The sequence below is a fragment of the Poecile atricapillus genome, chromosome 1, assembly GCF_030490865.1.
Source record: "Poecile atricapillus isolate bPoeAtr1 chromosome 1, bPoeAtr1.hap1, whole genome shotgun sequence".
Taxonomy (NCBI): domain Eukaryota; kingdom Metazoa; phylum Chordata; class Aves; order Passeriformes; family Paridae; genus Poecile; species Poecile atricapillus.
The window spans coordinates 120,637,889-120,662,771 of NC_081249.1; the positions used below are offsets into that span (position 1 = coordinate 120,637,889).

General features: G+C 41.7%; 1 protein-coding gene across 1 annotated transcript in view; it reads right to left on the bottom strand.

Moving 5' to 3' along the window:
- The window catches only part of KIAA1549L (KIAA1549 like), a 125,341-nt gene that overhangs the window by 67,601 nt on the left and 32,857 nt on the right, over window positions 1–24,883 (bottom strand). The window contains exon 2 of the mRNA XM_058843621.1: window positions 3,164–3,496. Coding sequence (XP_058699604.1) covers window positions 3,164–3,496 — 333 coding nt within the window. The remainder of the gene's footprint in view (window positions 1–3,163; window positions 3,497–24,883) is intronic.

Below are 24,883 nucleotides of genomic sequence, written 5' to 3' on the forward strand. Positions count from 1 at the left end.
CTATCTGCCTCGGTACATGGGCTGTGGGTGCTGTGAGTGTGGAAGCTGTGACCGTGCTGCTCTTGGGGGTTATGAGCAGAGCTGGCATGTCCAGAGGTGAGGCAGTCGTGTTTCTCGTTGCAAAAGGAAAATCTGCCTGTGTTCCTACTGAGCTTAGATCCGATGTCGCTTTTGTGGCAGTGTTATTTTTCGTTAGTGTCAGTATCGGTGTGCTTAAAGCCATCACAGATGGCAAAGGTGTGTTTTCAGTGCCTAGAGAAAAGAAGGAAGAAGCTGGCACTGGTGAAGCTGGAGATGATTTCCTTGTTACTGGTTTTGCTTCTGAAGTTTCTACTGTAGGTATTGCACCAGAAGATACTCCAGATAACACTGTAAGAACAGAATGGGTAAAGTTGGTTGTTGGCAAAAAAGAAGACTCTATCTGTATTGGTGATGCATGGACAGAAGTTATGATGACTTGACTGCAGAGCACTGGTGGTAGGGTTTGCAATGGGATGCCCTTGGTAGCATTATTAGATATGTTACTGGGAGCTAGACTGACTTGTGGCACTTGTGTCCCACTCCTCCTCACTGAACGTGGCTGGATATTTATCAGCCATCACCAAATAGCCAGGGGACTACAACCGGTTGTCAGCAAATTCTGGAAAACTTCCAGAGCCAGTGTCTTCTGTGATAAAACTATTCAAGAACGTTGAGGCAGAAAGCTTGGTTACAGAGAAAGGGGACCGGGCTGGCAGAGGAAGACTCTGCTTCTGTTTGAGGCTGAAGTAGTCAAGCTGTCAATGAGCTGAAAAGTCAACACCAGTGCTGTGCCTAATGTTTCACTCAGTAATCTTTCCAGCATCACTTGTTTGGGATTCTAGAGAGCTTGGGAGAGCACCTGCAGCATTAACAGGAGGAACATGTAAATGGAGAGGTGCTTCCTCAGGTGCACTGATAGGAACATCTCCAACACGGAAGAAATGAGCAGTGTTTTTAGCCATGTTTCAGTGCTTTTTTTGCATAGGGTCAGGCATTGTCAATGCAGTAGCAATGGATGAATACTGAACAGGAGACGTTTTCAGTGCAAATGCATCTACATCAAATTCTGAAAAGTTATTCTTTTCAGCAAAGGGTAAATTTGAAATGTTTTGACTATAAGATGTATATGTAGTTTGCTGGAGGGGTGGAGAAGAGTGGCTGCTCATTTGTATTAATTTTGTTTTGTAGACTTGACACTACCGAGGATGGTGCATGGTACTCATCTTCCAATGGAAAACTACTTGAAGCAACTTCCCTTATTCCCATCTGGGCTGAAGTTTTTACCGAAGGAATACTAATGCCAGCTGCAGACAGCAATGCTTTATTGGTCCACGTAGCAACTGAAGTTTCAACTTCAGGAAGGCTGACAGGATCTAAATTGCTTTCAGAGTCTGCATTCAAAATCCTGGAAGAGCCAGAACTGTGGCTGTCCATCACTGTTGTCACGGAAACAAGTGATGGCAGCATACCCCACGCTGGAGGCATGACAGAGGAGAGTGGCTTTTTATCAACTGAATGCAAAGTCTGACCAGAGGTTAAATGATTTAAAGCTCTTGGAGATGAATATTCTGCATGTGGAATCACAAGAGTGGGTACTCTCATCTTTCTGTCTTCATTTACGGTTAGGTCTGAACTTTCTGCATCTCCAGGTGTTACATGTGCTGTCACGAAAACAGTAGCAGCAGAAATATTTGTGGTAGCAAGTTCAGGTTTTGAAAGGAGTACAATGGAAGTAATTAACAGCACTGCAGCTAGATCAAGAGTCGTCATGGCCATCTCCAAAACAGCGTCCAGTATCCTTGATCCTATGAGCAATGTACAGGTTTGGATATCTGGAGAAAGTTTGGAAAGCTGAGTTCCATAATGCAGAACATTATCAGCGTCAAAGTTCACGGACATCTCTGCTGTCACTCCTCTTGTGGAAGGCTGTTGAGCTGTCCTTGCCACAGGAAAGCCACCAAGATCTGGGAGAGTAGGGCAGAAGCATCTGGGAGACTTGTGCTATTTGCCTGCTGAGTTCCATCAGCCAGGCCTTCTGCAAAAGTCTGATTCAGAGGCGGCGGCGAGCGCTGCGAGGCAGCAGCGGGAGGGATTTGCAGCCTGTCCTGGTTGGCTGCTGCTGCTCTGGGACTGGCTGTGCGTGCTGCCCCAGTAAACACCTCGTTTGTCTCAGTTAGCAAGGGAGACCTTGGGCTTGTTGGGGAGGAGTGTGTTGCATTTCTAAAGAGAAAATCTGTTTTGCTTCTAAATTCTCGTACTGGCAGTGCTGCACTGCGAGCGTGCTTTGCATCTGGGATGAGTGATATTGGCTATGAAAGGGAGGACATGCTCTGTGCTGAGCTGGAGACCTCAGCCAGGCTCTTGGAGGCTGATGACATGAAAGGTGCAGGGTTAGAGCCTGTAGTGCAATTAGTCAGTGCTGTGAAAGACTGAGGGTGACTCATTAGCAGTATTAGATGTGGAGTACCCGCAGCGTGGAAGACTGACATAGGAACCTCTGCTCTATCCTGAAAAACTGATGATGACAGAAGAGTGATACCACTCATTCTGCCAGAAAGTGCTGCCCTAAATGGCTCCAGCAGAAGAGACATTATACACACTCTCATTAAGGAACCATGACAAATTTTGGAAGTTACTGTCAGGGGAGACTGATGCACTTTTGACCCAGGAATATCAGAGTACACAGATGACAAAGAGGTCCTTTCCAAAGGAAACCCTTTTCCCACTAACTCTGTGAAATGCACTGTTGTTGATCCAACGAAAAGCATGGCCCCCATAAACAAGTTGGGACCCTCTCTGTGATTCAACACACTGGAATGCACCATGCTCAGAGTGCTATTCCTGCTTTCACTGACCTGTGAGCCAGCTGAATCTGTGCTGAAGAAACCTTCAGGATCTGCAGACAAAGGCACTTGGATGGACAGTACATCTGGTTTAGAAAAGTTAATGGCATGAGGTGACTGAATTACCAATGAGGAGAATGATGGTGATGGAACAGCGGCAAGCATGTCTGATCCTGATATGCTTTCTTTGGGAATGGAGGGTGTTTCTAATGGCACTGGCTGGGATGGCACAGCTGTACTCAAACGTGTCACTGGTGGTGTGGTGGACAGGGTGGCAAACATACCAAGCTGAGGCAAACCTGTTAGAGCAGCTGTGTCATCTGTGTCTTGAGACGACGGCCTCAGAGGCGATTCTGCTGAAACCTCAGCGGGTTCCTGGGGTGCACTGTTCCCACTGCCTTGATAGAGAGAGGGTGACAGGTGCATCTGATCCAAAGTCCGGGTACGTGCGCCAGTCAGAGTTGTTTTTATCATCTGAAGCAAGTCTGCGTTCTCCAAAGTCTGTCCCAGAGAAATATCAGCTGCTGAGGGAGTCTTAGTTTCTGTGGAAGGCCGTGTTGGTGATAGTATAGATCTCCAATTAGGAAAAGATCCCACAGAAGGAGCATCATTGATATGCTGTTGCCTGATACCTGTGAAAGAATAAGTAAAATGAGTATATTCTTCCCCAAAATGAAGAGTTGTTATCTTGTTGCACATATCACAACACAAAATGCATTAAATTTGGTGAAACAAGTGAATTTTTTTGTTGTTATTTTCAGAGTGCATAAAAATTCAGAGAAAGTTTACCACAAAAAAAAAAATCCCAGACATGAAACCCAGTGAAAGGTTCAACAGAACAGATTTTAAACCCCTCAACTCGCATCATCTGACAGAAGAATAAGGAAAGCTGCCTAGGCCACGCTATTCCAAAATCCTGCTTTTACCAGGGATGTCTCAACATACTGAAAGACACATTCATAAGCCTGGGACAACTCTTGAGGTTGTCATGAGTCACCCCGTGTCAAAATATTGTGTGAGAAGATGGGTTTGAAGCAGTGCAGAGAGGGTATGGGATTTGACAAGCAAGCTTCAGTGGCTTGGCATGCAGTCTGACGTGGGAATGGAGTCAGCACTGGCTGCGTTCCTGTAGGATGCATCTGGAGGTGCTCATCCTGCCAGCTCTAATAACACACGCAATTACAGGCACAAAAGGGAGAAAATAAAACAGGGATGAACAAGAGGAGAGGGGGGCAAGATCCAAAACAAATTAGGACATTAAACTCTTTTAATGACATGTGCAGATGCACAACACATCATTTCAAATGCCAGTTTACTCTGCATTCAACACCATAATGTTCCTAGGCTTTGTTTTCTTGAAATGATTACAGTTATTCTAAAACCACAGAATGAGAATGCTAACATTTGTACTAATTTAAAGATTAAGATTCACTCAAGAGTAAAATTTAAGGTGGAGGGTTTTTTTTTTCTCCCCTTCTCCCACGTCAAGACAATAGATCAAAACTCAGTCCTGGCACTTGATACCATGCCAATCTTTGTCCCCTTGCATAGCCAAGCAGAGGAAAAACACGGGGCTAAACCCTTCCCTCCAGCTGCAGCACATCTGGATCAGACACAGGGGATGCCAACCTCCTCCACAGCCCCATGAATAACAACATAATGGTGTGGAAGAGCAAGCAGAGCAGATCTTGAGACACATAAAATGGGCTGGGCATTGTCTCCAGCCACCCCTGAGCCCACGGGTCAGCAGAGCCAGCAGCACCAACTGGGATCAGCCCACATGGACAGGAGCCAGCAGTGGGACACCTTACAGCACAAAGGAGGAAAATGGATCACATTGCACCTATTTAAAGCTAAGTTTCTTTCTTCCTACAATTTTCTTTACTCCTAAATTTCTACACCACCCATCATCCATACGCACGGGCCACAGTAGATGATTAGACCAGCTCCTTCAGGTTCCTGTGGGCATTCCACAGGAATGTGATGGAATTATGTTCAGCATCTTCTCTCTCTAAAAAAAAACCCAAAAAAAACCAAACAAAACCAAGAAAGAAAACCTAAACCAAACGAGAGATCTTCTATGTTATCCCATTTAAAAGTTTAATTAAGCCATGGTGAAAAACAGCCATTATTGTCTCCTTCACTGAGATGCAAGAATAAACATAGTCTCCAGAAGCAATTTGGTTTAGGGAAGCAGCCCCAGGATGGGCAACAGAACAGAGCTCTGCCCTCCAAGCAACCAAAGAAGTCCCCAGACCTTTCACCTGGCCGAGGTTAACACCAAGTAATCTGGAGAAAAGCAGAGGGAGGCAGACACAGTGCTATGCCACCTATGGCAATGTGAGACAAGCTGGGGAACGGGGAGCACAATCCACTTTTATGGAGCTGCTCCAGAAGGTCAGCAAGCTGGACAGGAGGCTGCAGAGTCCACCAAGAGAGGTTTGCAGCACAGAAGGGACACTTTTGTATTTGGGCCACGGCTGCTGATGTGTCACCAGGGGACTGGTGTGGCCTGGTTTCTGATACTCTACGTGCTCCACCCTATGTTGGAAGGCACATTATGTTCTAGACTGTGTTTTGGTGGCTTTTCCTTCTCTGTGAGTCTGGCAGATTTTTAACAGAAGGTGGGAAAGAAGATGAATTTTGCTCAGCTAGAATGGATTCAAACGTGTGTTTGAAATTAAGAAGTAGCTGATGCGCTTTGCAAAACCAAGCTTTAGGCAACTTGCAGCTTAAATATCTCTGCTGGTGAAATCATCATTACCCAGCCTGTTACACCTCAAAATGTCTTGTTTCACCTCAGAACTGAGAAGTGATGGCAAAGCCTTCATGTGGGATTTCTTCTAGCATTTAGTCCTAGAACTAGTCTAGCACGAGATCTAAAGGGGAATCAAGCAAGCCAGTGTTTTGTTCTTTTCTAAAACAGTAAAACCTGACAACATCAGTCCTTGCACAGACTGCACCATTCCTCAAACATTTCTTCACACGTTGGTTTAATGAGAATGATTACGAGCAGAGATACAACATAAACCTGGAAAAAGCACTGATGTTACCCCATATTGACAAGAAGTGAAGAAAAGTTCAAACATTGCAAAGAAGATAAAACACCAAATAAAAATATCCTCTAGCCACTCTTAATTCCAGTCCTTCAGGTCTTGCTCCTTCCACTCCCTACCAACTGCCAATTTCTCTGCTCATGCCCATTAATGAAGTAAAGCTTTGGAGTTACTGAAGCCTGAAGAAAATTACACAATATTCTGCAGCCTCTGTATGATGCCAGCATTCCACTGCAGCAGATTTTCTTTTATTCTATGCCTATGGAAAGATATTGACTGTCAGTATCTGTTTCAAACTGCCATAAATTCAACATCCTGGTAGTAACCAGACAGGCACAATAAATGGAGTTTAAACTGAAGGGCATACTCTTTGCTTGAGAGTTGTTAGGATGGCATCAGCCACTACAGCTCCCAAACAAAAACTGTGCAAACCAAGACTGCATCATGGAAAAAAAGGGCAGGCAGGAAAACATTTCACTCCTCCATCTATCAACAGCTGAACACACTTGATGAAAGAGGAGACAATTCAAATCAACAGGAAAGCCACAATGAGAACTCCCCACAGTGTGCACTGAGCCACTGCTTGCTCACACCAGTAGCTGCTCCTCCTGCCTCTAGACCACCTGTTATTCTTTTGTATTTCAGCCTGTTGATGCACCACCACCTCCAACAATCCTAAAACCCATCTAGCAGTTACCTCATCACAACAGCCATCATTGATGAGGGACCTTTTCATTACCAATAATGAGAAACATTTCCAATATGCCAGTGCACGAAGCTAAAAATCAGTCCAGTTTGGGGAAAACCACGATTTCTACATTTCTGAGCACTTTTGTGCACACCTAAAGGCACGACCCTCAAGTCTCCCCTTTAATAAAGTGAGGGAGGTGTAGGCTGCCATGAGGGCACCCCTCACCTTCTCTTCTCCAAGCTGAGCAAACCAAGTGACTTCAGTGGCATCTTCCACATCTTGTCCTCAAGGTCCTTCATCATCTTCATCACCCTACTCTGGACACAGTCTAACAATTCCCTTCTGCCACTTCTGAGCCAATACAAAATAGCAACTCAAAGGCATCTTCAACAGCAGAAGACTTTTGTTGTCTGGACTTCTCTGGTTGCATTACTCATCTGGATCATCTGGATTAATAACATTTAAAAGTGAAGTTGATAAAGAGGACGTTCAGAAGTTTTATTGCATGACTGACAGAGACATCTTCCCCATTATACATCAAGTATGTATCTTTTCATAACCTTCAGCGGGCTGAAGACAGAATTTCAATTTTCCAATCAAGTTGCTTTAATTATTCATTTTTGAGACAAAAAAAATATGTCCAAAAAAGATCCCCAACTGCTATTACGTACTGTAAAGGCTAAATTTTAGGAATACACTAATACCTATCTAAGAGTAGCTGTAGCCATATAAAGCACAGCAGAAATCCAAATTATATACATTATTATATATAAAATATATTATATACGTAAGCAATTTGGATTTTATACAGCTCTAAATCAACCAGCCCTAAGGGAAAGTAACTCCAAAGTTATAAAAAAACTCCAAAATTATTAAAAAATCAGATTGTGAGAAATACAATTACTTGCAAACAAACACTTCAGCAAAGCCTTTGATAATGTCTCCCAAACGTTCCCCTGGGAAAGCTGGCAGCCCATGGCTTGGACATGTGCACTCTTTGCTGGGTAAGAACTGGCTGGATGGCTGGGCCCAGAGTGGTGGGGATGGTGCCACATCCTGCTGGGGACAGTCATTAGGGAGCACTGTTAGGGCCAACCCTCTTTAATATCTTTATTGATCATCTGGATGAGGGGGTCAAGGGGATCAAGGTTATCCTCAAGAAGTTCACAGCCAATGCTAAGTTGGGCTGGAGTGTTGAACTGCTGGAGGGAGGAGGCCCTGGCAGAGGGATCTGGACATGCTGGAGGGATGAGACAAGGCCAACAGGATGAGGTTCAAGAAGGTGAAGTGCTGGGTCCTGCACTTGAGCCACAACAACCCCATGGAGTGCTACAAGCCCGGGGAAGAGTGGCTGGAAAGTGTCCAGGAAAAAGGACCTGGGGGTGCTGGACAACAGCAGCTGAACACGAGCCAGCTGTGCCCAGGTGTCCAAGAAGGCCAATGACACGTGGTGTGGATCAGAAATATCATGGCCAGCAGGACCAGAGCAGTGACTGTCCTCCTGTACTGGGCACTGGTGAGGCCACACATACAGTGCTGTGTCCAGTTCTGGGCCCCTTAATTTGGGAAGGACATGGAGGGGCTGGAGCATGTCCAGAGAAGGGCAATAAAACCTGTAAAGGGTCTGGAGGAGCGGCTGAGGAGACTGGGGGTGTTAAGCCTGGAGAAAAGGAGGCTCAAGGGTGACCTCATTGCTCTCTACAACTGCCTGAAAGGAAGGTGTAGCCAGGGTGGGCATCAGGATCTTCTCCCGGGAAACCATCCTCAAGCTGTGCCAAGGGAGGTTCAGGTTGGACATCTGGAGGAATTTCTTCACAGAAAGGGTTTTCCAGCATTGGAAGGGGCTGTCCAGGGAGGTGGCAGAGTCAGCATCCCTGGAAGTGTTCGAGAAATGGCTCGATGTGGCATTTAGTGCTGTGGTTTAATTGGCATGGGGATGTTTGGCCAAAAGTTGGACTGGATGATCTCAGAGGTCTTTTCCAACCTCAGTGATTTTGGATTCCAGAAAAACAATCCACTTGCAAGTATTGCTGAGCCTCCCTTTAGCACTTTACCCCACTCTGTCCAGTACTAGACAGGGCTGTCCTAGGGCTGCATCTCCTCTTTAAAACAATGCCATTAACATATCACAAAATGCCTTTTTTTTTTTTTTTCTGCTCAAAAGTATGATGCTTCCCACTTAATATTATGTTTTTCCATAAGAGATTGAGTGACCAAAGGTCAGATATGACTGATAGGGGATACAGTAAGAAAATTAACAGAATTAACAGAAATTAATAGTAATCTCTGTTACACCAGTGGAAAAATGCACACCCTAATCACAGGGTTCTGCAATTTACTTCCATTGAAGAGCATTAAGTCTACACTGTATGATGATAGCACCACTTCAGAGTTTTCCTAATGTTATCTTTTTTTTTTTTCTTTATTCATTAAGAGTTTACAATTGGAGAAATGGCACAAAAATGCAGATTTCATGAGCCAAAGGATGTGAAATACACTACCAATGAAAATACAAATGCTCAGCAAAGCATTTATAAAAATAGCTATGTAGTATATTAAAATTTTGCTCACTGTGCAGAATGGCAAAAGCTATGCCTTCATTATATGTTATTCCAATTACACATTGATGAGATCATTACACCACAACCTATGCATCCCATACATCTTTTGGCATCATTCCACAGGCATTTGCAGCTTATTAACGCACAAAACAATTAACATGTAAGTGTTTTCTAGCCCTGACAGCAAGCCAATGTACCAGACACCTGTCCTGAGCCCTGGTTCTCACACAGCCTGAGCCACACCTGCTTTTCTGGTCAGTGTTCCTTGTGTTCATCCTCCAAGGAATCTGCCTGGAGGGATCATCAGGATCATACTGCAAGGGAGGACACAGGTGTTTTTGGCAGCTGCCAAACCTACAGCTACCACAGCAGGAATGGATGGTGGAGAGCCAGAGAAAACTGGAAAAGAGCGAAGGTAAAGAAACCAGAAAACCAAACCCTGTTCTTCACAGGTATCTCATTAATATCCATTCTTTTTCAGGCAGACTCTGGGAAAAGTTAAGTGGTTCAACAGACACCTTCTCACATTTGTTTCAGCTGCAACTTTTCCCAGATTAGATCTTGACCTTCCAAACCCAAAATTCTGTCCTGATGGATTTAAACCCAGATTATTTTACCAGCAGATGAGGTTGTTTACATCTTATCCTCTATTTATTGGTCCATGTCAACAAGAGCCAGACAATAAAAAGCACCATTACATCCTAAAAAAGCCCTTTTTCCAGCGATCTTAGAAAATTATAACTGAAAACTATTATTAATTTCTTTTTGACAACCAGGAAAAAGTATTTTACCCTGATGGTAAAATTCTGATGGTAATCAGAATTCTGTTGAAATGAAACAGTTTTACTGTTGAGTGAAGGAGAACCTCTGTGAGGAAGAACCACATTGCACAAGGGTTTCTTCTCAAAAAACAAAAGTTTGGACTTTATAATAAATAATAGAAAAATGTTTGGACGCAATATTTGGTCTGATACCTAGAGCAGAGGCTGGACAGAGTTAAAGGAATAAAGTGGGGATTTATTAAAGAGATTTTCAAAGGATGCAGCTTGGGCAGTGCCAGAGCCTGGCTGAGGATCCACCCAAGATGGACCCAAGATGGGCCCTGGCTCAGGAGTTTCACACTTTGATAGGTTCTGGTCCATTTCCACATTGGGGTTCATTGCCCAATTGCAGCTGCAGGTGATGCAGTCCCATCCTCCCAGATTGCTCTCCTCAATTCCCTGCTGCTTGTGCTTTTTGGGCCCGGAGCTGCCACGGTGTCCTTGGTTGTGGGGCTGGAGAAGGATTGTTGTGTGTGCCTGAGCTGTGAGGAGAACTTGAACACTTTGTGTGGAGTTCAGAGTTACTAATGCAGTGCAGAGTCTGGAAATAGGAAAGCTGACACTCAAGGCATCAGGTAATTTAAATTGCACTGCCATGTGTTTTCCCACATGAAAACCAAAGCAGCAACCTCCTGTTTGGGATGTTGGTGAACTTTCCTTGCCCTCACAGAGTTAGCTCCCTTCGGGTCCCAAAGCTCCAGCAACAGAGCTTTCCATCAGGAACAACCTCTTGGCCATCAATTAAAATACAGGGCTGCAGTGAAAATGCAATTTTCTCCTGCTTTTGGCATGGCCTGCTTTCCTGGCTTGCCCAGCCCAAGTGTCAGCTGCCCGGGGTTCGGGAGGCTGTGTCTGTCACCAGCCCTGCTCCGGGAAGCGACAGGCTGGTGTGACTTGTCCCCAGTGCCAGCCTTGCCCGGGGCTCCAGAGTGTCCCCTCTGCCACCCAGGAGGATTTCACAGGCTCCAGCAGCGGGGAGGGAGGTGAAGAGCAGTGCAGGGCACAAGGGCTCAGCCAGGGCGACAAAACCACGCTCTGGTGGCAGTGGGGAACAATTCTGCCAGGGGCCATCCCAGCTGCATCATCTGCCTGCTGGGCTGGCAGAGCAGATGCTGGGCTGGATCATTAGGAAATGCAGGGAAGAGTGAGAGAGAGGAGGATTCATCACCACGCCGTGCCACGGGATAATTGCACATAATCACACAGAAACCACAACCCGCTCCGGGGCTCTGCCCTTGAGCCCGCTGAACGTCCCCGTTACCGTTTCTGCTTGAGCTGATCTGGTTTTTCACAGAATTTAAGTGGATAAATGATGTATATATTGATGTGTTTGTTATTATTTTATGCATTTCCTATTATTTGAATTAATTTTTGCTGCTTTTTCAGCAACACTTTCAGGATTAACACCTTTGTGAGCAGCCTGCTTTAGCACGCCGCTTATCTATTCATTTGCAAACAGAATTGTGCACAAACCTTTGCAAAGGAATTGTGTTTATTCAGGAAAGTTTCTGTAGGCACTGCTAGCATCAGCATCAATGATTTCGTGAACAACGTAGCAAAAAAATTCAAGGTCATTTGGGAACATACAACAGCAAAACTGCCAGTTCTCCTGCTTTTACCTTGAGTTTTACAATATTTGAAAGGCTTTTTTAGGGAATAAACAAAAAAAACGTCCCCCCAAAAAAATCTTAAGTAAAACACACTCTATTAGTGGTTGATTTTTCTTTCTTTACATGAAAATTCTGAATTTTTGAGGTTGTGGGGAAAAAAAGAAAACTAAACTATTTTTAAATGACATTATTTTTATGCATATGACATTTTTACAGGACTGGTTAAAGTTATTTAGTTATTTTAAATTTCCAGAGCTAGGATGGACTGTAAGGGTGGCACCAAATCCTCGAAAAGCATGAGAAGAGTTTGGGTTCCAACTTAGACTCTGGAGTTAGGCAGCAAAGCACAGGAAGCATGAAGCAGTTTTGCTCCTGTCAGTAACTAAGCAGTCAATAATAGTAGTAGTACTACAACTTTATTATTAAATGCAACAAAAATATGTATTTTCTTAACTAGAAGCTGCTCCTTTAATAAAGCTTCCAGATTTTAAACTCCTTAGCAAAATCAACACAAGAGGAGACCGCAGAGAGCTCCTGCTAAAAGCCATTTAGATTATTCTCCATAGGAAAAAAAAACCAAACTATTGTTTGCAGAACTTTCCTAAAGAAACGATAGTGCTTTCAAAAGGTTGAACTGTGGGCCAAATTACATAATACAATATATTCTGACATGCTTGTTGAGCAATTGTGGATGTCCCCTTGAGCCAAAAGGCTTTCTGCTCACCAAGCCAAGCACATCTCCAAGGGAACATTTGAGGCCACAGCCCAGGAGCAGAGGAGACCCTCAGGACCACGTGAAGCTCAGCCAACACATTCTCCTCCAGAAAGGAGACCCAAATTTGGGCTGCAGCAGGAGGCTGAAGCAGGACACCAAAACAAGGATGTGCAGGTGTGTTCCTCACGTGCCCAGAGTGCCAGAGGAGCCTCAGCAGAAAGGAGGGAACAAACCAGGCTGGAAGCACCAGCACCTCCAGCCACTGCTGCTGCTGACTGAGCTCAAGTGTTAGCACCCTCATGCTCATTAATTTCAATTTATTTCAGGGCTTTGGAGTTTCAGCTTGTGGAGGCACAGGGCTGGGAGAGGACGAGCTGTGTGTGCTTTTCACGTGTCTTGGGTACCCCTGTGCTTGCCCTGGAGGCAAATCCTGTTTGGGGTCTGTTCCAGCAAGATAACCAGGAGAGAAGTTAATCCTCCCTAAGGAGAGATGCAATCTCAGAGGTGCCAAGGATCAATACAAGGGCTGAGGTTTCCTCAATGTCTTTTGCTGCTTTCGAGCTCTTTCCACTGTCCATGATGAAGGACAAAGAGGTGAAGATCAGGAAGGAAGGTCACACACAGAAGTATCCTGCTTGCTCTCTCTGCACAGTGTTCATTATTGCCCCACTGATAATGCTTTTACAAAAGTCTCTGCTCTTAAAAGAAAAAAAAGTTAAAATATTATATTGATTTTCAGATTAGAAAGATTTCAGGTCATACTGAAGGAAGGGTGCAAAAAGAGCAAATGGCACAACTTTTTTTTTAAAAAATTCAACAAAATAATCAAATCCAAATTCTATTTTCTCTTCAAGATTTGCCCTAAATAACCAGTGTTTATCCATCCTGGTATACAATGTCATTTCTGAACCCAAAAAAGCGCAGTCTATTACACAGCCCCAAAATGCAGAAAGGTTAAAATAAAGAATATATGAATGAGCCAATAGACAAATATTGAGTTGAAATATTGAGACACTCTCCTTTGGAAGGGAATCCTCCTTATGACCATGAATGGGACTGCAAGCATAAGGAGTTGCTGGGAAAGAGTCCACGTAAAATGCATGGTTTTCTTTGATTAGAAAAACTATTCTGGAGCAGGATTGTCAGCACTGAAGGTAAGGGACAGCACAGAAAGCTGCTTGATAAGGCTTTGGGATTTTCCTTTCTCTTCACTTCAAAAGGACAGAAACTAGGGAGAAAGTCTTCTACACAACACCTTGCTCTTCCTTACATACAGACTCTTCAGAAATGATCAATTTCAAGGAAATCCAAAAAAAAAAAAAATCACTTTTTTTGGTGGTTTTTTTTCTTTTTTTAGTTCAATATTGCCTTTTGATTCCTACCTTTTACAAATGTAGCAAAAGCCAAGTCTCAAAAAGGGAAAAAACACTTTCCTGCAAAAACTTTCAGCTTCCAGGAAGCAGGCAGAGAACATCCTGAGGTCAAGCCAGGATGACAGGCAGAGATTAAACTCTTCTGAGCAACAACTCAACCTGCAACTTTGCTATGACCTGCTGTGGGTATTCAACACAAAGTGCAATATCCATTGCATATTAATGAACTAGATAATTAATTCTTAAGCTCCTTGTCCCTTCTACAGTAAACAAAGACTTGGCTGAGGCTGGAAACTATCGTGAAGCTGTTTAAAAGTTATTTCCATTTCCTGATTTTCACTGTGCACAGCCCATTAGTCTTTATTTTCAGGGTCTTTGCTGCATAAAAGTGTCAATAGCTGAAGTTTATAAAAATATGCTGCCTCATTCCCCTTTCTCACCTCTTGGAAACCAATGCAAATATTTATCTGAACTGTCCATAACAAAAAAATCAGCCACACTCATGGGCAGAGGAGGCTAAAAGCAGCAAAGTGAAAGCCTGGTCACTGGTGGCAAAAAGGTTAAAATACTGCCCAGACAAATCTCTCTTCTCAGTCCATAATTAAAATCCAGAAGAAACATTGTACAGATGTAAATATATGAGAGTTGCTTCTAAATCTGAAAAATCAATAGGAACACCGGCAAACTGTGGGGTTCCCAAAAATTCTGGTGAATTACTTTATCTCCCAGCCCAGCACCAGGCTCCCCTGGGAGCAATGAACCCTCAAACCACCACCAGAACAAGGTGCCTGCACCTGCTCCTCCCCTATTTCCCTGCAGAAGTGATGGATTTGTGTGAAACATTTGGGAATTTAATTTCCAGGTATCAAAGCAGCAAACCCAAAAGTCAGGAAGATCCGAAGACAAGGATAAAGCAGGTAGATGTACCCAAAGGCTCTGTGCTTGCTCAGGCTGCCTAAGCACAAAAAAATGTCACTACTAATCAGTGATGTGGTGTGAAAAAGTTGATTCTTCTCCCTAAGATAAAGGCATTAGCATCTTCTGTCAAATCATTAGACAACATCTTCCCTGTGAAATGACAGGAGCCCTACAAAAATCATTTTAAACAGCAGCAGCACTGCTACAGGGCCAACAATATCCTACTAATAGCTGAAGTCACTTTTAATTGTAAATGGTTAATGATTACCAAGTGACCAGCTGATTTCTCAAAAATAAGACATTGCCTGGAAGAAAGGGCATTATTAGAAAGAAAAATGATGCCATTTTCAGATGGTGAAAAGCACTGCACAAGTTGAGGGATCTCCTAATTTAAATATCCAAGAGTTGAGGCTTTGAAGAGATAGTAAGTAAAAGATTCCAAACAAAGCCAAGTAAGATGCATTTCTTTCTCCACAGTAATATGATTTTCTTGGCTGCCTTCTGCTGTGCTTGCTCATGGAACTCACAAGCCCCATCACACTGCACCTCACAGAGTGGCAAACATCTCTGGTAGGACAGAAACTGAAAATCTGACCCTCTGGATCCCCAGCTGAACCCCATCTCTCTAACTTCTGGCTTAACTCAGAACTAAACCCCCAAAAACCCCATCTCTGTGACCCACTTTGGGTGCTGCCACGATATTTCTTGTCACTTGATCGCTGCTCTTTTTTGCTAAAGTTTCATAAGATTCTGTTCTCCAGAAATTTCTGGGAGCTATTTCTAAAAACAGCCTCAAACAAAAACCAGACCCTAATTTCTTTCCAGCCACTCAGTTAATCTTTAGGGACATGTGTAGTCACTTCTAACAAAAAGAGAAAGACGATGCCATACTCAGACAGGTTTTTCCTTTGTACACACACTGTGGAAACATTTTGCATTCATGTCAGTATAACTGAATATCTGGATTTGAAAGCCCTCAGCCTAACCAGGATTTTAGGAGCTTTACTGCTACACTGTCAAACACATGAACTATATAATATTTAAGAAGGTTTTCCATTAATCTGCTCTATGCTGGTATTGTTATTTAAATGAGCTAATTCAAATGAAAGAGGGATAACCAGGGGAAACTAATGAATACAGGATATTTCTTAAAAATTAAATAAAGATATGTGAAGAGAAAAGGAAGAAGGTGCTAAAACTTTCAGGTCTTGCAGTCATTTATTAATCATTTTACTCAGTTAAGAGTTTCTCAGGTGTCAAGGGATCAGCATTAAGATCCAGGTACCTGAAAGCACAAAAAATCAGCCCTGACCATCCAAGGTTTTGCTCCAGGAAGATCAGATGCAGAAGGTGAAAGCTCCTTCCCATAACCCTGCTGACATGTGACATATTGCACAAACCAGGGCAGCGCATGGGTGAATTTCTGAAGTCGGATTTCTGCCGCTTCAGGTACTCTTTCAACACATGCTCTTCCTCACTGCCGAGATTTACTGGCCTGGATGTCAGGAAAACATCTCAGGAACTGGGAGTGCAAACACAGAGGTGACACACCGCGCTCGTGAGGAGAAATTTTTCATCCAAAGGTTTTTGGCTTTGTGTCATCAATCAGGGCACTGGCACAGAACATCGGAGACTTCATGGGCAAACCATGAACTAAAGCTGTGAGAACAGAAAAGTGTGGATGCAGAACATGAAAACATCAGAAGATGTTCGTGACAATTTCACAAGGAGGAAAAAAGTAGCTAAATTATTTTTTCAAATATTTATTTACCTCAGGTACAATGATTTTTTTTAAATTCTCCCAATGAAGGGGCTTCTTTGCCACCTTTTCCTGCAGGGTCCTCTCCTTCCCTGCAAGCCCCATGCATTAATGTGCAATTGATATTGCACTTTGTGTTGAATACCCACAGCAGGTCACAGCAAAGTTGCAGGTTGAGTTGTTGCTCAGAAGAGTTTAATCTCTGCCTGTCATCCTGGCTTGACCTCAGGATGTTCTCTGCCTGCTTCCTGGAAGCTGAAAGTTTGCTCCACAGGAAAGTGTTTTTTCCCTTTTTGAGACTTGGCCTTTGCTACATTTGTAAAAGGTAGGAATCAAAAGGCAATATTGAACTAAAAAAGAAAAAAAAAACAAAAAAAAAGGTGATTTTTTTTTTGGGATTGCCTTGAAATCAATAATTTCTGAAGAGTCTGTATGTAAGGAAGAGCAAGGTGTTGTGTAGAAGACTTTCTCCCTAGTTTCTGTCCTTTTGAAGTGAAGAGAAAGGAAAATCCCAAAGCCTTATCAAGCAGCTTTCTGTGCTGTCCCTTACCTTCAGTGCTGTCAATCCTGCTCCAGAATAGTTTTTCTAATCAAAAGAGAACACAGGAGCTCCATGTCTGGGCTCAAAGACAGGTGCTACTCTGAATTACCTCCAGCTGGAGCCAAATGCTTTATTTGCAGGAAAGGGCAAAAATGAGATTGTAAATTCTGTGCATAGTCTAGAGATTTGCCTTGTCGGCTTTCCCATTAATTTCCTTTTCATGGTTTTACCAAAAGAGATCTGAATCTTAGGAAAAGACTAACAATTAATTTCATTCTTCACTGGCTACTGCTTTTTCATTAGCAGGTGATGCTTAAAAGGGCTCGAGGAATGTTCCCAGAATTCCAATTAAAAAAATAAACAACGACAATTTTCCGCAAAGATTCGTCATCTCAGAAATTGTCATTTCAAAGTCATAAATGTGCTTCAGTCACATTCCTTTCCTGCAATCCATGGGGCACCATATTTCTCAACCAAAAAAAGCTTCTTTTACCGCATGGGTTATTTAAAATTCTGCCTCGAAATATTAAAACGCTGACAATAACAAAAATACATTTTGACAACAGAAGGCAGCACATTACACGACTTAATAGCATCAATCACAGGACCTCAGTTTGCTGCTCTCACAATGAGGCTGCTCTGTTATGAAATAAGATGGTTCATTGGCAGTGCAAAATTTAGCTGGGAGCTAAAAAATTAATATCACACATTTATCCCCGTCACAAAGAAACAACAGTGGATTAGAAAGGGTGAGGCAGGATGGGATTAAATCTGTGTGGGACTTGTTGTGTTCTACCATGGGAGCACAATTCTCTTATCTTCTCAGCAAGGCCTTGCACAGCAGCATTTGCACAAATATCGGTTCCATTTCTTTAGGAGAGAACTCTTCAAATGCAAACACAGCCAGCTTTCTTCTCTCAGCTTTTTTATTATTATTACTTTTTAGTTATTTACATAAATACATCCCAACCTACTGCAAACATGGTAAATCTAATCCCCTTTGCCCTGAACCTACTGAACCATTTGAGTTTTAGTAAAACTCAACTGCAATCACTCAATGCCATCACATCCAAGGAAGGGACTGGAAGTGCTAAAATATCTTGGCTCCTGTTTTTAAAACCTCTCCCTTCTAAGAATAAAGGCTCATCTGTTTATCTGGCAGCATTTTGATCTTGCTTTTCACAGCTGCAAACAGCTGCAAGAGCAGCAGGGAAGGGATGAATCACACCTGCTGCTTCAGCACTCAGACCCAATAAGCTCTGCAAAATCCGGGATATTTTTTAAAACCTGATAAAAATATGCCAGAAATCATCAATTATTTCTATTTTATTGTTATTTTTACCCTTTTTATTTTATTTTTTTTTTCTCCTTAGTTTTTGTCCCCAGCTTTCACAGGGACTCAAGGCTACTGAGAAAAGGAAAGTACAAATGAGATTTCTTGGAAATCACCCAGTCAGAAGAGATGTAAAAGCAAAGGAAATGGATAATCCCACAGGCAAGACTTTGTGAATTCCAGTGATAAATGAATTAATTGTCATTTAAATTCCTGTCTGTAGCTTTTTCCCCCCCTTTTTTGTAAGCTATTCTGTTAATCACCTTCATTCTCAGGTACATATGAAATATGTGAAGAATCAGTAAAGGGAGTGTACCATATCTCTGCAAGTAATCTAGTCAGGAAAAAAAGCCACCAAATTTAAATCTGATACTCAGTAGATCAAAATAGAGTAGATTACAGATAACAGCAGGAGATTGCACCTCTGCCAAGGCAAATTCAGGAAATCTAATTTACCAGGAGCACCAGAATGGATGCAGTGCAATTACTGTAATTGTCAGCCTCAATGTCTTTGAAATCTCTTGGCACTATCATATGAAAAAATAAATCTCCAGGAACTTTATTTAATTGTGGATGCACATTAGTCACGCTGTCACACCGCACTTGGTGCCACACAATGTGCCTCGAGGTGCTGCATTCCACTTATCCAAGAAATCCCACAGTGAAATCAGCATTTGGGAGCCAAAAAACCTCTTCCAGCGGTTCCCCTCAGTGTGGTAAAGGGCTCCAAGGTTAAAAATAAATTGGCATATTTAGTCTTCTGTAAGAGTTCAGGCATTCTGCACTGATTCAGCATCTGAGCTGGCCTGAGCAAGCCCCTTTTGCTGAGGGATTTGGAGGAAAAGCCACCAGTGATTTAACTACAAAATTAGCCCTTGCTGCCCCACTGTTTCTTCAGGAAAATGTGGTCTCTTGAAGCAGAAATAAATAAATCTTGGGGTAAGATTTGCACCAAAGCTGAGAATAACGTTGCTCCCTGCCTGCAAGATATAATGCTAAAAAAAAAAGCACAGCATTTAGACAAATATCCTTAAGATAATACCATTCCCTCAGAAAAACAGGCAGAGGAGGAATCTGTGTTCAGTGCTCAAGGACCTGCTGCTTGGCTACAAACCACCTCACTATTTAACAAGCAGGCTTCTCTGCAGACAAACCATTTCTTTTTTTTTAAATGAGAAAAAAAAAACACACCATTGCATTTTGAGGTAGATAATTAATAATTTTTCTTTTGAATTTTTTATTATATATTGATCTATTTATATATTGGATAGTATAGAAAAAGTTGTTTGGGTAAACTGCAATACAACCTCTTCAGCATCCAGGTGAGTCCAAAGCACCATCCAGAAGTTTCTGTCCAAAATACAGAGTATCTTCTTTAACTAAGCACTCAAACATTATTTTCCTGTGGCCACTGATTTCCCATTTTTACCTTCTCTGCTCTCTAGAAGGGTTTCAGACCCAGCTTTGCCTGCCAGGCATCCAAGGAAAGCTCTGAACCACAAACCTTGCCACGGCCTGAGTTTGGAGTGGTGGTTTGGACACCTCTACCAAACCCACTCTTGCTGCAAAACATTTCCCTTCTGGGGCAAATCCACGTTCACCCACAATTCCTGACTCATGGACACCTTCCCTCAGAAAGGATGTGTGGGTCTGTGCAGCATTTTCCATCAAGATATTTATTCTCTCCGTGGGAAGGAGGAGGTTATACAGAAACATCACAGAATTCCGCGCTCAACCAGCCTCCCTTCCCTCCTTCCATGTTCCCAAAGAGTGCAGGCACCAAGCTGGGAAAAGAATAAAAGTGTTGTGTGATATGTCAAGGGGAAAATGCCCCAAGCCTGCCCCTTCAGCAGTTTTATTTATTTATAGCAACGTTTATCAACCTGGCAGACTGAATTCCAGACTCAGTCACCAACACAGAGCAAACTGTTCTCCTCAGCTGGGTATCTGCTCATTACCCAGTGACCCAAAATTTCAACAATCATTTACAAAGATAGCTAAATCTGTGATTCCTGCCCCCAAACTAAGACCCCCAAATACATTCATTTCAGCTATTTGGCCTAAAGTATATTTGTTGCTGAGCAGAGACACAATAATTTCTAAGAAAATTAAAATATAAGGAGAGGAAGCTCAAATTAATAATATTGCATTCCTGTGGGGTTTCCTCTCACCATCCAGCTACAATGAGTTCACTAAACAGTAATTTAAAATTCTATGCATTAAAGATTTATATGGTAGCTTGGTCTTCAGCTCCTGAAATACATAAACATTTTAACACAATGTGAAGGATCCTCAGAGATTTGTCACAGTTCTAGGAGCTTTGGAAGTTCTTTTTGGCTTTTATGTACCTGCACATCCACACACACACACACATATATATATTTCTCAAAAAAGAGGCTCAGTTTGCAAGCTGCTCATCAGCTGAAGTGCCTGAAAATAATTTCATAAACATCTAATAAGCATTTGGCATTTCCAAGCTGCCAGGCACACTGCAATCAACATTTTCATGCAGAGTCTGGACATCTGCCCTCTGTGATCTGCCCTCTCAAAAATTAAAAGTAAATTAAAAATAAATTTTAGGGATAAAAATTTATGTATTGGGCTCTTCCTTTCAAGGTGATTTTATTGGGGTTTTTTTTACCTTAAAAAAAAAAATAAAAGTCTTGGGTACATGGCTACTTTGGATAGGTAATTGAGTACTTTTAAGAAAGGTGAAATTTAACACCAAGTGCCAATTTGTGGAAATAAATCCAATTGATTTCCAAGCATATGCTGGTCTAAATGGTACCAGAATTAAAATAAGGGCAGAAAAACACCCAGAGAATTATTCCAATCCAGATGAAGAAAACAGGAAAGAATTGTAATATTTAATTATTTAAAATTAAATAAAAGGCAGGGAAAATATCTAAACCATTAAAGAATTTTGATTTTAAAGATAATATAATATAATATAATATAATATAATATAATATAATATAATATAATATAATATAATATAATATAATATAATATAATATAATATAATATAATATAATATAATATAATATAATATAATATAATATAATATAATATAATCCTTACAAGGAAGTATTCCTGAAAAGAGAGTATTTCAAATTTTCATTTTCAAATAAAACATTCTTTTTTTAGACCTGCTTAGAGAATAAGTAATCAATGTAAATAATGAATGTCACCCAGAGAGGTGACAAACCTCCTGCTGTGGAACTACCAAGGAACGTGGCCAGGCACCCACTAAAGCCCCTCCACAGCTGGACAGCGGAGAGAAACCATAACAAAGGGTTGAGGTAAGGTCTGGGGGGAGATCACTTCCAAAACACCATCACAGGCAAAACAGGCTCCAGTTAGAGGTGTTAACTGAATTTATTGCTGACAAAAGCAGAGCAGGATAATGAGAAGTAAAATAAATCTTAAAAACAGCTTCCCTTCACCCTTCCCTCCTTCCTTCATGGAATTATTTCTATAGCTAAACTCTCTGACTGGGATGCTCATTCCAGATACAATTTGTTTTTAAAAAAAACCACAAACCATGAAAACAGATGTGTTTGTACACCAGAAATAAAAGCAGATCATTCTTCAAAAAGGCTGAGAGAAAACAAATATTTTCTTCTGTCAGTAATGTAACTAATTTGCTGCATTTCCAATGGGACCAAAACCAACCTTTTCCACACACAGAGGGGCAAGAATATTACAAAGTATTCACTCAGAACTAATGTCACAGCACCAGTTCCCAGGGGCTGCTCATTAAAATATCATAGCACTAATAGAGAGGGCATAAAACACACACCTTCCTAAATTCTTCAAATGCCAGCAGGATGAAGAAATGTCTCCCAGGATGTCACTCAAGAGAAAAGGAGTTACAGCTGGAACACAAACACTTTCTCTTCACTTCACTGACCCCATATGACCTTGCACCATCCCAGATCCTCAGTTTGAGTTTGGAGCCTGTACCAAATCCTGAGCTGCTTTAAGTGGCCATGGCCAAGTTTCCTGACCATTCAGCAGGGGAAAGAGGACAATTTCCCTGCCTACCTATCCAAACACTTTTTTTATTTTATTTTTTTTTAACCTTAAAAGATAATTATTTTACCCAGAACCACATGGGTTAATTATTTTACTCAGAACTAATGGGTTAATTATTTTACCCAGAACCACACGGGTTAATTATTTTACCCAGAACTAATGGGTTACCTGCATGCAGATCCAGTCCTCTGGAACATTCCCCTGCAAGCCCCAGAGGAGCCCAAACACACCTTTCCACACCACTGCACCCCTGCAGCAATAAGCTCTGTTAATTCTGCCAGCTTTAAGACAGTTTATTCTTCTTTTCTGTGGTGTTCTCTCATCTCTCTGTTCCCCAGTGCAGGTTCTGATGAAAATTAAAACCAGTCCTGTGTCATGAGTGAAGTCACAGCTGGATAATTCACGTGGCTCTGGAGAGAAAGGTTTTGGAGTTCTTTTTCCCTGTCCTTAGCTGTGCAGCCCAGCCTCCCCACAGCATCTGCTTCACCCTGCAATGGCCATTTTTTCCCTGCTTGTTCATGCTGCAAAACGAATTTCTCCTCCAGGACAGGCACTTTTCCAGCCCGAAATGCTGCATATGCTCCTAAAGCAGCCACAGCAGCCCTTCAGTGAGCTGTCACATTGGCCAAAACCTATGGGTCCCTCTCCCTGAGCAGGAATAAATCAGCCTGGTGAAACAATGAGGAAAATCAGGTCACACCAATAAAACCTCGCCTTCAGTTCAGCTCTAACTCCACACAACCTGATGTCTTCAACCCAGCAGAAAATTCAGCTTTTACTAAAACCAGGTCATTTTTTGGGGGGGGGGGGGTGAAGAAGGGGAAACTGTGGCTCAGGGAAGAGCAGGCACAGCACCTTCCTCTCCTGATTTACAGCCCTGCCCTCAACAATTCCATGGCAAACATCCACAAGAAGGCAGCTAATTATGGGAATGGATAAACTGCAGGAGAATCCTCCTCAGGGGGAAACTCACCTTCTTGCCTCTGTGAAGCTCACTAATAGGTTTAGTAGGTTATTATTAAAAAGATTTTTCTGTGGGAGGGATTTTCTTCATAATCCACGGTCCCAGGGCACAGAGAAAACACACTTTTCCAATTAGTTAATAACAGTTATTTTATTTTTCAAACCGACTAAGTAGCCACAGGACGATAAAAATCTGCATGAAATGATTCATTTATGGGTTTTATTACTCACACACCTGCTTCTACAGAGAGTGCCACAGAACAAGCACACCAAAACGACACCAAAGGGAAATGGAAGAGTCAGAAGCCCAATTTTGCTCTGATTCGAGACAAAAAAAAATCACAGAAAACCTACAGGTGCTGAGAAGGTTAAGTACATTTATATTTATATTTATATTTATATTTATATTTATATTTATATTTATATTTATATTTATATTTATATTTATATTTATATTTATATTTATATTTATATTTATCACCTCCCATTCCTTGTTTGCTCAGCAAAAGCTGGATGTTGCTTTCAAAGAGTCAAAGTGATATCAATTACAACACTGTGTTTTCTCCTAAATGTCAATACAATTTTATGTAATTTACTCCAAAGCAAATGTAACTCACACATTTCTTGCACCTATTACTGTGGATCCATCCACAGACAACTGCAGATTGACATATCCTGAGAAAAACACCAAATTCACCAAAACACCAATCAAATTCCTCAAAAAAAATATCAGGAAATAAGAAAAACATAGGAAAAATTAAAAAGAAAATTGTTAAATTTCTTTATTTTATTCTTTATTTCATTTTATTCTTTATTCTGAGAAGGAATGCTTCCTTCTTTTCAGTTTATGAGGGATAAAGCACACCAACTCATTAGGAAGAAGTAAAATGGTTTTCCCACCATAATTAACACATCCTCATGATTCCTTAGCAAATTAAAAGCAATTTTAAGAAGTTATCTGCCACTTGTATTGGCAAAACACAGGAACTAAAGAAATAGCTCAGAAACTGCTTTTCTGGAGAAAAGTTATTTCATTTTGGACACAGTGAGTGACTGTTGTGCACACACAAAGGCTTAAGAACATTCCTTTCTGAAGCACAAATACATCTTTGCCATGCTTTATGTCTTTTTAAGCAATTTAAAGACAAACTAACCCACAAACCCTGAGGTGGAGGGGTTATACAAACCTGAACTGAATTACAAGAATTACAAGAGCAGCCCCTCTGCCTTTTGCCTCTGGAGCAGCTCTGCAGCAGGACACAGTTTTTTTACCTCTCCAGGAAGAGTTTTCACTGTATTAATTCAAACAAAAATGGGAAATTCAAATATTTCCTGCGCTCAGACCGACCCCAGAAGTGCTCAAATGTCACTTTAAAGTTTAAAAGTTTAAAGTGTAGCAGCATCACCCACATTTCAGGCAGACAGCCTGAAGCTCTCAGTCATGGCATTAAACACACCTTGTGGTGCAGGGCTGGTCTATTTAATGCTTGATTGAGCTAAATATGCAAAAAAAAACCCCATTTACTCTTTTAAATATTATTTCTCTACCTTTTTTAATTTTTACTTATGGCAATATCTAAAAACTTAAGAAGTAAGGTGAGGTGGAATGGTGATTTGACTTCAGGATAACTCTGGTTGTT